The 16011-nt window shown below is 35.9% G+C and overlaps 1 protein-coding gene across 7 annotated transcripts in view; it reads left to right on the top strand.

Annotated features, from left to right (window-relative positions):
- VTI1A (vesicle transport through interaction with t-SNAREs 1A) overlaps positions 1 to 16011 on the top strand; it is a 274342-nt gene that overhangs the window by 48919 nt on the left and 209412 nt on the right. For 4 of the 7 annotated variants that reach the window (XM_055793663.1, XM_055793666.1, XM_055793668.1 and 1 more), the window contains exons 4-5: positions 7069 to 7146; positions 13465 to 13485. In XM_055793663.1, coding sequence (XP_055649638.1) covers positions 7069 to 7146; positions 13465 to 13485 — 99 coding nt within the window. The remainder of the gene's footprint in view (positions 1 to 7068; positions 7147 to 13464; positions 13486 to 16011) is intronic. The other 3 variants (XM_055793664.1, XM_055793670.1, XM_055793667.1) reach the window with 1 other exon arrangement.

Below are 16011 nucleotides of genomic sequence, written 5' to 3' on the forward strand. Positions count from 1 at the left end.
TACCACTTCTAAGTGCTTAAGAATTTCTGCAGACTAACCTGAACATGAATTGAGGATCAATTTATCTGTCAACAATACTGGCTTAATGTTGGTAGTTTCTATTCTTTGTGTCCAAATTTTATGTTGATGCTGTGGTGCCTTTTGCCTCCAAGTCTGAATGTGAGCCTATGCTATAAACAACAGAAATAATCTCACTTAACCCCCACCCACCCAAATAAATAGTCAAGTTGTGGATTACTTCGAACTTGTATCAGATGTGGTCTTACACCTGAGGTATCTTTTATTTTCAAACTGTTGTCTGAGTAGGGGAGGGAAGGTGTTCCCCCTCTCCAGCCTTGCTCTTGCCTTTTCTTCCAGTGTTGCTGGTTGAAATGACTGTGGTAAATAAGGGTCTGCAAGTTGCAAAACCTTTGTGAACAAATTAGACAAATATATGCCAATGTTTGCTGTACGTATCAAGGCAAAAGGCACTAACAGCAGCTAACTTTAAATTTAGCAAGCTAGGTTATCAGACTGGTCTTTGAACATGCACAGGGTGGTAACAGGGAAGCACTAGATTTTTCTGGAAGGTAAATCTGAGAAGGAATTGAACTTGAGTGATCTCATGTGCAATTTAAAGGAATTTCCATTGACTAAATAGGCAAATTGGTTAATTTAGCCAGCTAAGCTGATGTGGAAAGATAGGTTTTGTATTGAAATAAGATAGCTTAATAATGGTCACTTTAAGGAAACAATAGAAAGGAGTTGTATGAAATACTGAAATTAAAGTACTCAAAAATATATTACAGGAACAGAGTAGTAGATGTAGGTTAACAGTAGATAGCAGAATAGCTGCAAATCGGCAGTGCAAAGGCCAGACAGCACTGTGTCGGCCTACAGAGAGGTTACAGTTAAAGTTGCAGGACCATTCAGTCACCCTTCATGCATCAAGGGATGCCTAGCGTATTTTTTTTGAGATTATGGCACATGAGTAAAAAGGCGGGCAAACTGTGGTGCAGAACAGCCCAAAGCTGAAAGCACCTTGGAGAAACTGAATTCTGATGAAAGTAGTGTATACACAGGGACCAAGACTTGTTATAGAGCATGGTAATTCAAAAAAGCAAAAAGATGATAGTTATAATTTAAAAAAAAAAAAAAAAAAAAAGAGAGAGAGAAAGGATATAAATACCAGGCTAAGGGGAGTTATTCATTGTCATGTTTGGAGAGTGCTATCCAAGCCTGAGCAATGCTTATCTGATGTTTTCTATGCTTGAGTTCATAACTCTTGTATTTCATTATATTACTCTTCCGTGGATGTGGTCTTGTTAAATTGGAAGCAATGGTAGTGAGTTTTCGAGCATTCTCTGAAAAATAGAAAGGAGGGAGAGGTCAGTTCCAGACCTTTGAATTTTGAAAACTCTTTCCTTTTCTAAGTTAATAATTTTAAAAGGCGGAGCTCAGGTAAATATGTTTTTCTAAATACAAATGTCTTTTTCACAATAGAAGTCATCCTCTGTTACTCCTTAAATTCACAGAAACGATCAGTTGCAATTGTCTCACAGGTCACCCGTTTTCTTTGCTACCTACAGCACGTGCGGTGCAGCCAGGTTGTTTGACCATCAGCCGTGTTGGTGACATACGTGGTCCGCTGGTCCCGAGTTTGGCATGGAAGTAGTTTTGTGGGCAGAAGCTTCATCTTTCACAACCAACATAATGCAATGTGTTGTATCCTCATGGGGGTTTGCTTGACCTTCGTCCTTGCCCTCACCCCATAATGAAACTAAAAGTGTGTTTGATGATGATTGTTGAAAAGAAGATTTATAGACCTGTGACTTCTACTTAAAATGGGTGATAGTATCTCTGCATTAATTTCACTTCAGCACTTGAAGTTTGATTTCTCTCTGCTGTTGTAGGAAGCTGATGACATTTGGCAGAGTGGCAGAAGACAAGTTTTAAATTGTGCATTTCTCTTTGAGTTGCCTGCAATCTTTTTTGCATACATGCAGGGAGGGCAGGCAAGACCAGGAGTGGCTTAGACATCGGTTTTTGCCAGCCAACACATACTGTCAAATTGATTCTTTCAATCAGCAGCTTCTTAGGATTTGTAGAATAGATTTTTTTTTTCTTTTCAACAGAAACATATCAGCTTTGGGTTTTTTATTTTCATAAGGAAATGATTGTAAGTCCAGCATTGCAGCAGGTTGTACGTTAGCACTATGTAATAGTTTTCTCTCTTCCTACGCACAACTGATAAAAACTACGCTACTTAGGAACAGGAAAACCCCTTTAGAATTGTGGTCTGAAGTGTCTAGTCTATTGCTCCTGGATCAGCTTTACAGAGAAATTCAGAAATTTTGAAAACTGAAGTTTGAACACAATTTCTTAAGCTATTTCAATTATTTTATTTCCTGACAAAGTGTTTTTGTGTTTCTGCTTCAATTTGAGCTTTAAAATTGTTAAGTAGGGTCACCTGTTTTTCTTCTACATTTGTTAAACAGTATCTTTTTCATTTCTGCTCAGCAAAAAATACTTAAGTATCTATTTTGAAAGGCAGAGATGCAAGTGTACGTTCTGTGGTATTTAGCAGTCTGTCTGAGGATCAGGTCACTTTATTTGCTCGCTTTTAGTGAGAGCAATGGCAAAACTTGACTATTCTCAAAGAACACCAAAAAAAATCTAATTTACTCCTCCAAATTATTTCTGGTTATGCTAATCCTGAGTACTTATTTACATCTAGAGCAGTGCCAATCTCTGAAACAGATACCTGAAGATATTTTTTTTTAAAAGACACTAACGAATTTTGTATGAAAAGAAATGTTTGTGGTTAAAAAAGCCTTTTTGTTTGTTTACGCAGATTTCACAAAAAAACACTTTTCAAGCTGTTTTTAAAACATTGAGTCTGAAAAATGGAGAGGTTGGGACGAATGGAATTGCTGGGCCTTTTGTCTGAAATACACCTTGGTTTGTTGTCTGTTTGGGTGCTGCTTAGCATTTAGGAGTGGGAAAGCTATTCTTTGGTTCAGGTATGAAAATGTGCGATACTTTATATCAATTATTTGGCTGATTGCTGAAAGTGTGTTGGAGTGAGGGGGCATTGGCTAGTTCTGGCCTTCATTAATGGGAACATTTCAGAATGTGGATGGTAATTAAAGTATAGAATGCGGAAAATTAGGCCAAAATTGAATAGAAATGAATAAGTATGTGTTCTGTTGTGCAGATGTTGGAAACAGATTATTTTGGATACCTCTTTCTATCTACATCTTATTTGGTTACCATGTAAAAATAGGTCATACACCATGTAGATTGTTTCTCTTCCCATTGCCTTTTCTGTTTTTATGTTGTGATGTATCTGTATAGGTAGTAATTTAGCAAAATATCCTGTCTGCCAGGTGTGGGAACTAGCTGATTGTATTGTAATACCAGATCATTACTTAATTCATATGCAACCTAGCCTAGCACATGGAAAGCATTATAAATCTATTTACAGTGTGGCTGGTCTGATGATAACATTGTATTAAATTCCCAGGTGAGGCAATTTAAGCAATTGCTTTGCCATGTGTAGGCCATGGAAATTAACTTCTCATATGCTTTAGTAATAGACGAACTTCATTGGTATGCTCAGATTAGTAGTATAGCAGAATTCTTACAGTCTGGTTACATGTACCCTACTTCACATGTAGAATCATACAGGGGGGTGGTACTGCAGATCACAGATCTTAATTAGTTTAAGCTGAGTTAATTCATTTCAATTCTAATTTAGTTGGGCTTGCCCATGAACACATTCAGTTCTATTGGGAAATGTTAAGGCTTGGGTCAAGTAGACAGATTGTTTAAAGCCAAATTGCCAGACAGAACTGAGCAAGTGTATCTGTTTGAACAAGGCTTTAAGGAAATCACCCAATCAGTATGCAAAAATCCTGTTCATAAACCAAGAGAGATCTGCCTGGAATCAGAAACTCTTCCTTGTCAGAAGGTCTGGGTACTGTAGTACATTTAAAACAGCCCTGAAACTTTCTTGGTCTTGAAGTTCTTGTGGAAAGTAGCTGAACCCTTTTGTGTCATTGTGTGTTTGTGTGTGCGCTACATTTGAATGCAAACACATACACGGAGTTAAAAACTCTTGTGTGCTTAGACTTCTTGTCTCTGTATAGGCAAGAAAATATAAAATAGAAGGAAAACTTCTATATATGACAGACTTTACAGACAAAAAACTGCACGCAGAACCTCTTAAACCTGTATTGAGCTGCCCAGAAATGCCTTGGATTACAAACTCTGTAAAGGTTCTGTCTTTTCTAGAAACATACATATAAAGTACCAGTAGACAGTGGTAACTGACAACTAAGACTAAAAATGTTGACAATTTCTTGATTTGCCTGGTTAGCTTATGTATAGAAGTCATTAACTATTTATAAAATGCATTATGAATTGGGTTCCTTCAAACTGTAGCAGAGTGTGTGACATTTCCAGCTCAAACTATCATTCTTGCATTTGGCTACAGTACATATTTATAAACAGCTGATAGTTATGAACTAAAAAAAGAAAAATATCTAAAAATTATTTAATTATTGAGTTCGGATGAACTGAAATAATTTTGATAGCCACATTTAAAAGTGTTGGCGGATATTACCTTAATGAAAATAAGAATAGTGATTCAAGATATTGATATTTTGGACAAATCCTGAAAGAACAAATTAACACTTTAGTTCAAAAGCCTTTCCTTTTATATTATTGATTCATTTGGTAGTGAAAGTGTGATCAAAAGTAGTATCAAATTATTTATTGATTATGGCAAAGAGTTATACCTAATTGTAGTCACAGAGTTTTTTCTTTTAATATAATCGCTGATTTTCAGATCATGACAGATTATTGCAATAAGAGAACAATGATACAAATATATTTATTAAGTTCAGTGGTGATGATATAAAGGATTACAAAGGGCTTCTAAAAATTGTGTTATTAGCATCTGTTTTTTTCCCCCATGAAGAATATTCTTTTTCCTTTCTTCCATGCAAGCACTTATGAATGAGAACATCAGCCAGTTAAATCTTTCACATAAATGATGTGTAACCAAGGACCATCTCAGTCTCTACATATAATTAGACAACTTGTTCACTGGAGAACAAGCTCATGAAGAATCATGCTCCTCATTTCAGTCTAATAATGATAAATACATTCAACACTAACAGAATCAATGGGGCTGAGTCATTTTGTGAAATTGGGAGAGACCATACAGTTGGAACTACTAGACTGCAAATGGGAAGATTGAATCTTAATCAGAAAAGAAGATTAGATATTTATTGGTATATATTTGTAATTTCCTTCCTTGTTTGATGTGTATCAAATAAAAATAGGAAAATAATATAATTGAGCAATCTATGCCAATTTGTTGGCTTTTTGGTGAAAAAAGAGAAAAACAAAACCAATCTCCATATGATATTCTTGCATACTGTGGAGTGTTTTAGTCCCCCATAGTGATGAAATGAATAATTTAAACAGGCAGCTCTGATACCACAGCCTGTTTAAAGGTTCTCATTTCCTTTAATGCTGTAGACTACTTTAGCTTGGTTAGTATGAAACTGTGACAGCTGAGATCTCCAAAAGATTTGGCATAATTCAGCTCTTGAAGTAGGTCCATGATACGCTTTGTCCTTCCTATGTACATCTGCAGCTTTAGTATATAGTCTAGATCTGAACACTAGCAACTGAATCACAGATTGGTGAACATTGTAACGATGATGATCATAATAAAGGGTGAACTACAGAGGATAAAAAGCTAAAATGTGTTGCTCTGAGATGACCACTGCAAGGCTTACTCCACTGCTAGGTTACTAGTGTAAGGGGTGACCCTCTTCCAAAATTCTTTGTCACAAAGGTAATGAATTTCCCTATGCTCAGTGTAATTTCTAGCGGATTGTTCCCTGTGCCCCAGTCCCAAGCACATTTTTTGACATGATTGCCCAGTTATGGAAGGTTTGAGGAGGGATTTGTTTTTACTGAGTTCCTTCTGGTAATGACTACCATGGCAGATTGTGAGGGAAGCTCCAATCCATAAAGGAAGGCCCTACAACTTAGTCCTTGTTGCTCTTGGGTTTAAAAGTGATCATAATATAAAAACCAAACCGATTTTAGACAGTATGTTACAATTGCTTTCTGTCTTTTATGGTGCATGTGGGAACACTTAACTGACTAAGGGCCTGTTACTTGGCCAACAGAGAAGTTGAAAGCTGGGCTGATGTTCTCTTTATGGACTTCTCCATCGTTCTGTTGAACGCTGTGCTACCTTGGTAGTCTTCAGACATTTGCTTTCCATTGCTCGGCACTTGATGTAGTTTAGAATGAATAAGATTATCAGTTCATGAGCAAATCTGGTGCTCATAAGGTGTGAATAATAACTGTCATAACGATCTAATGAGTGACTGTCTTAGTTTTGTGGTGTTTCCATGAACTGCTGTAAACAAATGTTTCCTCTTACTGTTGTTTTCTCTCCTTTCTTTTGTCCTTTGATTTCTGGTCCTTTCCCAGTAGGCCTTCATAGCCTTAGTAGCATAGAAAACACTTGGTAATTTACTGCATCTTTTAAGTACAACCAGTTTGGTCAAATGTTTGTTGATCAGGTTTTGATTATTTTTTTTTTTTTTTAATATAGAAAAAAGTCTTCCTTTTCTATTTAGTGGCATCACTGCAATGTTATGCCGAGTTCTGGGTCCAGCTAGCAAGTGTTCTTCAGAAAAATGCATTTGGCTCCTACACATGCATTTCTTTAATGCTTCTGCTATTAGTATGTATTGCCTTTCCCTGTGACCTGATTATCAGAACTAGGATCACACATTATGTGTCTTGAGCGTCACTGAAGCTGCTTTCATTGCTGAAATGTTGAGGATGTGACTGTCTTAGAAATGCTAGGGTTTTGCCATGCAGATTTGTCAAAATGCAGCAGTTGAAGAACTTTTTAATAACTTTTACTTGCAGATTTTATTTTTTTATCAAATAGGTATCCATTAGGGGGCTCTCGAGGTTTAAGATGATCAGCCTTGATACCAATGGCTTCGGAGCTTTACTTCCTAACCCTTTTTTCTTTTTGTTTTACAGAAAAGGTCACGAATCGCCTACAGTGATGAGGTGCGGAATGAGCTCCTAGGGGATGACGGGAATTCCTCAGAGAACCAGGTAGGATGCTAATCAAGAAGCCCTAGTGGGTGGCTGGAGGGTGAAGGAGGTCACTGGCACACTGGGCTTCTCAAGCTGCTCCTTAACAGCATTAGCAACAACTCATGTGGAAGTGATACTGTTTAATGCAAAGCTGGGGTCTTAATCAACTTCAAAATGTTTCTTGGAGATCTTACATTTAACCCTTTAACATGTGATCACTGTCTGCTATCTTAAAAAAAATCTTTTCTTCTCTTCTCTTTATTATTTAGTACTTAAGAAATAACTTGAAACGCGCTGTTTGCCGACAAAGCCAAGGTCTTCACCTCAAACACATGTAAAAGGAATAAAAAAAGTACATAATGCAGCTTTGATAATAATGCAGTATAATTAAATCAACACTGGCAGGCAAAACAAATGAAAGTGCGCTCTCAGAATTAGGCAGTACCCCACTCAGTTTCCTTGTGTGATTCCTTCCCTAAACAGATTTTCTCTCCTTGTACCAAAAACACAAGTTGTATTAATAAGAGCATGCTTTCATAATACATGTTGTACTAGAACGTAGAGTGCTATCCATCTCTTTTAATGAAGGAAAGCTTGATAATCCTGAGTCTTTTTTAAAATCTGGTACCCGTATTGTTGTTCTGGACATTACAGTGAGGATCCTGCTTGACTACTGAAAATTATAAAGGCAACATTATATTCAGGGGACTTTGACCCACCTCTTAATATTTGTTTTGGTGCTGGAACTTGTTCAACAAGCTGTGTCTGAAAACAGAATGTTTTGTTTCTTTTTGAAAATCACATCAGCTGTAATCAAAGTTGTGCATTTTGACTTAGAAGTTAGTTGAAAGTTTTCCAAAATACCAGATTTTCTCTTCTGACCAGATAGAATTTAAATTATTTTGTTATTAAAAGTAAAAATTGTCTGTCTATCCTCAATGTAAGCTCACTTCCACTAAGGACAGGAAAAAAGAAAGACTTGGAGACTTAACCCAGTACAATGAATTTTAAAACACGGACCCCTTAAGCCTTTTAGTTAATAAAAAGCCTAAAATACTATACAGTATTTTAAATGTGCTCTGTAAGTTTTAAACTCTGTATAAGACTTTAATACATACATTAATGAAATTATACACAGGATACAGTTTACCTGTAGACAAAAGACCATAGTCTAGGTTAGCAGCTCTAATAGCTATGTGAAGAGTTAAATATAAAACATGTTAATCTTCATATTTATATATTATTATAAGGGGAGATGAAGAGGGGGTTTATCCCTAAATAATTAATTTATGGAAAGGATGATTTTAGGGAAAAGTGTTTCACAGTATGTATGTCATGACTGTAAACAGTCTTGTGAAAGTGTTAAGATTCTGATTTTATTTCTTTAAAGTTGCTGCTATTTTTACATTTCAAGAAAAAAATTGTGTGAATTCAGACATAAAAGGGCAATTGTGATAAGAAGCTTTACTTATAACAGAATATTTTATGTGTAGGGATGAGATAAAATATGTTATTTTCACTTTTTTAGGAATGGTTTAATAACTGATTCACATGTGCACTTTTTGTGAGTTACGATCTTTTTTCTAAATTTGATGGAAGAAACATGGTCTTTTCTCAAGGAACCAAATGATACCTTCAACCATTTGTCAACATGAGTTTTTTTCTTCCAAATGACCACTTCTTAAACGGCAAAAAATTTTGGCAGATAAAGTAGTTTTTTGTAGTCTTTTAGGTAATCAAAATCCTTTTCTGTAACCCAACTTGAAATTGTTACTCCTCTACCCTTGAAAGTTCTGAATTTCTTTTCTCCCTTGAAAAATGTTATAAAATATCACCATAAAGAATTTACCTAACTTATTTTAAAAATGTGAATACCAGCATTTAAAATAAAATAAAATATTTATTGTGTTGCTCCAATAATCCATCTTGCAATCTCTTTTTCTCACAAAATGTAATTATTTCTATTTGTACTTATATGCATGTAGTTTGGGGTACAAGCGGTTAGTGCAGAAAGTTAGGTCTGATGTTGAACTTATCAGAATGTACAGCTATCCAAATCAAGGGTAAGGTTTGGGTACTTCCCATATACTGAGCATGTCATAGCGATGTATTTAACTCAGTAACCCCAGCTCTAATACACTATAATTCCTATGCATTATTGTATCAATAGCGAACTTGAACTAGATGATGAAAGGATGCCCAGGTATAACTTACAGCCATATAAAATATTTGAAGATGTTTCAAATTCTTGCTTTCATTTTGTCTGATGAAAATAAATATAAGTTCTTCTGGAAATAAATATAGGTAGATGGACTGACCCTCACCCTAATACTGTAGGACTTTCGCTTCTCAATCAGTTTGGATTAGCTTCAGTTAAACTGAAAAATTGTGTGTTTCTTTTCCCCAATTCAGTCACCAAACTGTGAAAGGGGAGAGGAGGGATTCCTCTTCTGACAGAGGAGCTGCCGAAAAAAGTTGCCAGCTCAGAATTGGTCCTGTACTAATCCACAAATATTGTTAAAGTCTGCAAATAGAAATGCTGAATACCTGGTTAGACTGGGGTGTTACCCAAAGGAAACAAGATATGAGCTGCGCGTTTTAGGTATGGTCTTTGTCATCATGATAAACATTTGCATAATGTTTTTGGTGGAGTAAGAAGACAAAAGAAGCTTACTGCGTACCTGCTAGTGTGACCGTATTAAGTGTAGAAATAAACGGGGTGCTATTGGAAAAACAAACAATTTGGATCTTTTCTTTATTCAAATTCTGGGTTTTTTAGATGAGTTTCAAAGGTAAAATTGCAGCAAACCACAGGCAAGGTATAAGCTGTAATGAAGAGGGTCATAGGTATGGGTTTTCAGTTGTTCTCCCAAGAAGATAGATTGAAGTACAAAGAAGAAATTGAAGAATTAGCAAATGATGATTTATCCTTTGTCTTCTTCATTTTTCAAAAATGTCTCCCATGAGTAGCAGTCATTATGTGTTGATGACAAGTTAGGATACAGTTGTCTTATAGTGATTATACCGAGATTTAAGTAATTTAACCAAATAAAGTACATAGAAACTTCTTGTAAGAAGTTTTAAGAATTATACAATCCTGCTATTCTAAGTTTCTTTTAAATAAATGCATCTTTGTTTAATGAGATATAGTGCTTTTAATGCATTTCAGGTTTAGAAAAGTCATTGCTTAGTATACGCTAATTGCTTCTCAATTTGAATCATGTGAATGTAGTCAGGCGAGGCGCATATGGAAGCTGAGAACCCAGAGATGTCCCTCCTTGCATAAAACCCCCACCACTTCACAGCCCCAAACCCAAAACCCTACTGTGTACGTTGGGTTGTTATTTATTTTCCGGGAGTGGTCTTAAACAGGCTGTCTTGCTTGTTATTCTGGCCACCAACATTTATCGAATCCCTTGAAAGTTTTGAGTTTTCCAGTGCAATGATACTACTACTTAAAGTTGTGGCTTCACTTTAATAATAATAGAACTGTTTTATGTGGCAAGTTGTATCTTTTTCAGAAAGTACATGTTGGGTTAAAACAGAAATCCTTCTTGACCAAAATAATGCCAGGTATGGTATTGCCTACTTCCTTGAAATGCAGTAGTCTTCCTTTCTCTTTCACAACTATGTTCATTAGTAAGTTTAAATAAATTCACATTAGGTTAAACTGCGTGTCTGTGTACACATACATTGTATATGTGATTTGTGGTGAACAAATATTTTGTGGCTACTTAATTTCTAACTACAAAGTTGTGATAATATTAGATTTGGGCTTGCTGTGCATAAAGTGTGTCAAACTTCAGCTACAGACCAGGGGGTGAAGTTGGTCAATTTAATTCCCCGAGATCTAAAGAAGGTCGGTATCATTTCATATAGCCCTGGCAGAGCAGATCATTACCAGACACAAATCTGTTCGTTACATGCCGAGGGTTTATAGCAAAATAAATAGACTGTCATCATAAGTTCAGAAAATTGTGTGTTCGACCCACGATAATGTGTAAAGGGCGTTTAATAGAGTTCAGCATTTATTCGTTATCTATATGCGGACAGAGACGGCGGTAGCGTTATCAGCTTTTTAAAAAAAATTCGGTAGTTTTCCGTGTCACGTGACATGCCTCACAGACACACACACGCGCGCACACACGCACCCCCCCATCTCGCTCCCTCGCTCTCTGCGGCGCAGTTTTGATTTTAGTCACAGCAGAAGGCTTAGCCACAAGAGATTCCACTGGTTCAAACCAGCGTAAACCAGATTATTTTTTTTTTCTTTTTAGCCTACAAAGGAACAGATTACCTCTTGTATCAAATTCTGTATTGAAATAAAAAAAAAAAAATAAAAAAAAATCTTTGTTTCAAAAATAGGCTGATTATCATAACCTAAAATGGTGGCTGTGCACACGGCTTAACGCTGTTTACAGTTGAGCGGTGAGCATAATAAAAATAATGTTTCAAAATACAGAAGTAAAGGTAACACATTTTCATCAAGAGCATTGTTAAATGGGGGAAAAATACATCTTTTGTTAATTTGAATGAATATCTTTCAGTCAACGTTAAAAAAAAAAAAACCCAAACCCTCTCCCATTAGTTAGCTGAGCTGCAAATCCCATGCAGAGCTTAAATTCAGCCATGCAGCACAAACAAGATAGAACATTTTTGTTTGGGACCTATTGAAAAAACAAATGTGCAGCATTTTAAAACTCTCATTGATTATAGCAGGGTGGCATGCCCAAACGGGCTCTGTTGCGGGAGAGTAGTTTTAAACTTTGGCCCTTTAAGTATCATAGTCAACTGAAGAATGCTGGCCTCAGAAAGAAAAGATAGCTATGTGATCAACTCCCAGATCGTCTCTTTCTAAAGAGCCTTAATGTTTGCCTTTTTGGGGAAAAAAGGGGGGGAAGATGTGGAGAAAGAGACCAATTTATGATAGGCCAAGCACTTGAATTTCAGCGCCGGTTCGGCGGACAATGCAGTTTTCTTTATACCAAATTCTAGCGAAGTTCCTTTAGCTACACACTGAAGAGCCATTTCAGGTTAAGTCAGTGTGGTAGTAGCCCTCCTAATTACATCTCGTTAGAGCCTCGTTGTCCGTTTTGGTAACGGGGTGAGGCGTATGTTCATTTTTAGACCAGCCATATGAAACAATAGAGAATAATGGAGGTTCTTTTGTTTCCTTCATGCTGGTGAGGCTTTATTAGTAGTAAACATTCTCAGTTTACACACGTGTTGAAAAATAGCGTTAGGAAACTGTGGGTGAAGTATCAGCATAAACTGAGATAATGATGTAGCTGTTGTAATTTCGAATTCAACTGGAATCGGTGAGAGAACTGTAATTTTTTATAAAGAGACACTCTTATGCAGACATTTGTTGTAATTATACGTTTTGTTCCAGTACAAATAATTAATCTATCTCTCTAAGGGGAGAGCATATTACAACGTAGCTTGATAATCAGACAGGGGGGTTATTTAGTTTTATAGTAAACCTGCCAGGACAATATTATTAATAGTGTTAGATTATGTTGATTTACAAGCATAAATTGATAACTATAAATGTATCGACTATGTGAGTATACACACACTATACGTGTGTATATATATACACACTGTGTAGTGGTCTAGGATTAAGAACCTGAAATGGGTCTTTTCTGAGGGAAATATGTTTCGTGTTGTTCCCTGTTCCTTTGTCTATTTTTAAATATGCTATGCAATAAATCATAATTCTGAGCCATTTAACTAAGCTGCTGCTTTTTTTTTTTTTTTTTTTTTAACTGGAAAAAACCCTCTATATGAGGTTCAATAATAAAATCAGATCATATAGTTACAGTAGAACTCAGGTGTATAAAAACTGAAATACCGGTTACATGCTATAAAGATGTAGTCATCTATTAATAAGTTAGATCTGCTAGTAAAATAAGAAATCAGTTGTCACAACTAAAATATACAGAAAACATTCTGAAAACTTGTATATACAAAACCACTTCAGCTGTACAATCTTCGAAGAGAGGAATAGTAAACTTGTTTTTTTCTTTATATTATAGACTTCTATGAAGTCATTCCCCTTTATTTCATGATGGTGTCTTAGATGTGGTTTAAAAGAGAATTTCACACTATTCTCTTTGTTTAATGTGACAGTGTGAGAAAGTGATCTTTATTCGTTCAAAAAACTCTGCATGTAGTCTATGTTTAGGTTCTTTTAATGTGTTTGTCTGTGATTTTTAAATGCTAAACATGTAAACAGATAAATTGTCAATGTTAATTCTGTATCCTGTCACACAACTGATCTTTCTTTCCTGCCATTTCTTTCCTTTTTATCTTTTTTGTGCGTTCATGTTGCAGTTGATAAAATTACGTGAAGAGGTGAGTACTTTCTTGCTTTTTGTTGTCTAGCTTCCCTTTAAAGCTGAGTTTCTAAATCTGAAGTAGATCTTTTTGTTCATTGTTGCAGGGAAAACTGCACAAAGCAAAAATATTGATTACATTGCTTTAAAATATTCACTGTTGTGCCTCTTTTTCCCTAATAATTGTATACTTACATAGGAATCTCTAGATCAAACCTTAGAAATTAACAGTCTTTGATAGTGGAAATTTTTTTAAAGGCACTAGAAAAAGAAGGCGAAAAAAAGAGAAAACCTATTATTTGATCTCTGCTAGAATACCATGATCAAATCAGGTACAGTAATAATCATGTTTGCATCACAGAATCTTTGATAGGGTAAATACATTTATACACTGGTATTGAAAGTGAAAGCATTGCTTTGGTAAAAACCTGTGTTGAAACACTGTAAAATTTACACAGTATTTCACAATGTTTTGAGTTTGGTGTGAGGCATTCAAGTAGCTTATGTATTATGTTGGATATTGTATACCCACTGAAAATACAGTACAGGCAGACCTACGCACTCATATCAATATTTATTATTTATTTGTGAGTGCTGTAGATCTGTCGGTGTAACACTAGAGATCAGTATTCCAGAACACCTTTCTTCCAGTTATAAAATGACTCATAAATATTTAGAGAGAGAAGCCTGTTTTAATGGTCAATTCCTCAAATGTTTCAGTATATTTTCTGAAATTAATCTTCTCTGTCACTTGCTGCTGTTGCAAAGCAGGTATCTGAACTGGGTATTTTTATTATTTCCTGATAGCCGCCAAAAAGAAGGTCTCAGTAAAGTCAAGATTACTTACAGGTCAGATTTCTAAGGGTTTCGTATGGAGAGTTCGAACCAGTGAAGTATTTGAATAAATATATTTAGACGCAAGAGTATTTTAACATCACATATTTGTCTGGTATCTTCTTTTTGAAATGTGTGCCCAGACGTATCAGTAATGAGTACTGAACTCTGCAGGAAAGGATTTGTAAGTTTTAGAAATGGTGATGACAAAGAATTGTAAAGTAACCAGATTAAGGACAATTACAGAGAATTCTTAAAAACAGTAAGATATTTGTGATATAAAGATTCTTTCAGTAATTCCCCGAGTGTTTTGTTTTTCCCTCTTCTTGTGGAGCCGATACTAAATATGTTAAAGCTACAGAGTAAAACAGTTAACAAAACCCCCAAATATTAAACAAAATAAACATGTAACCACATGAAAGCCCTCCCACTACTGCTGAGCTCCCCTCCCCAGTAGTCCCAGTATTTAAACAGATGACAATATTGTTGCGAGGGTTTGTATAACCCGATTTCTGAGATTTTTCAGAACAAAGTTCATTTGCTCATCCCTTTAGCAACACCTGCATGCCTGCCTCTCTGCTTTTGTGTTTTAAGAATGTTTTAAGAATGTAGTAGGATCATTTTTGCTTGCAAACAGATTATAGTTTTATAAACACAAAGATTCCTAATTTGTAAATTTACTCTGAAAATTTAATCAGATATAAAGAACAAAGCTGCTACTTAACTGCTGATCTTTTTCAAATATCTGTGAAGGCAAAGAAGAAAATTCAGGATGTTATTGCAAAGGGCTGCAACTTGGGAGCTATACTGAACTCACTCACACATTTTGAAGCTTATAAATCCTTTTTGTTAGCCACCTAAAAAATGTTAAAAACATTGCTTCTGGTAATTTTTGTCTTTGCTTTTCCTTGCTAACCTCATAAGTTACTTTTTCGTCTCTGCATATTATGAGAGCAACAGCAAATAGAACTAAATAAAGGGATTTATTATTTTGTCTAGATCAAAATTGTACAGGTAGAGAGCGAAATAATTTAAAAAACAATTGTTATCATTCTTTTCTCTGCACTTAGGTACCCACTGTGTGTTGGATAGGATGTAATTGCAATGGTGTTTTTATACCCAATGCAAAATGCACATTAAAGTTTAAATGAAGGCTAGTACAGTGACTCAGGCATAATTCCTAGCTCGTCACATAGTGAAACATCAAGGCATCCCCAATTATAGTTCTCCTAAGGAGGTATGAGCTGATCTTAAAAGAAATTGTGGTTTGCCATAGTGTTTGTTAATAAAACCTGTGCTTCCTCTCATTAAGAGGCTCTATTGTAGCACGCTTGCCGTACACAGGCTTCCATGGAGGCTGTGTCGCTCTGCCTTTTGAGCTCCTGAGATCTCAGTCTGAATCCAGCCCACATAGAATGACTAAATCTCTAGTGATGGCATGCCATTTTGCAAAACTTCCTCATATAACTCCAGGTAGTAGCTGTGTCTGAAGCTGCAAGACTCACTGAATCACCTTGCTACCCACCTGGTGGAGAGCAGGGGATGCTGTGGGAGAAGGAATTTGAGGAGGGGTGGGAAGCAGTTGAAAGCATCAGCTGCTACTGTGTAGGGCATGGAGTTCATGGCCAAAGGACAGGGCGCCTCCAGACCCAAACAATGTAAATAACACCACCCTTTATAATAAAAACTAGGTTTCATTATAGAATGGCTT

Source organism: Falco peregrinus, chromosome 1 (genome assembly GCF_023634155.1).
Source record: "Falco peregrinus isolate bFalPer1 chromosome 1, bFalPer1.pri, whole genome shotgun sequence".
Taxonomy (NCBI): Eukaryota; Metazoa; Chordata; class Aves; order Falconiformes; family Falconidae; genus Falco; species Falco peregrinus.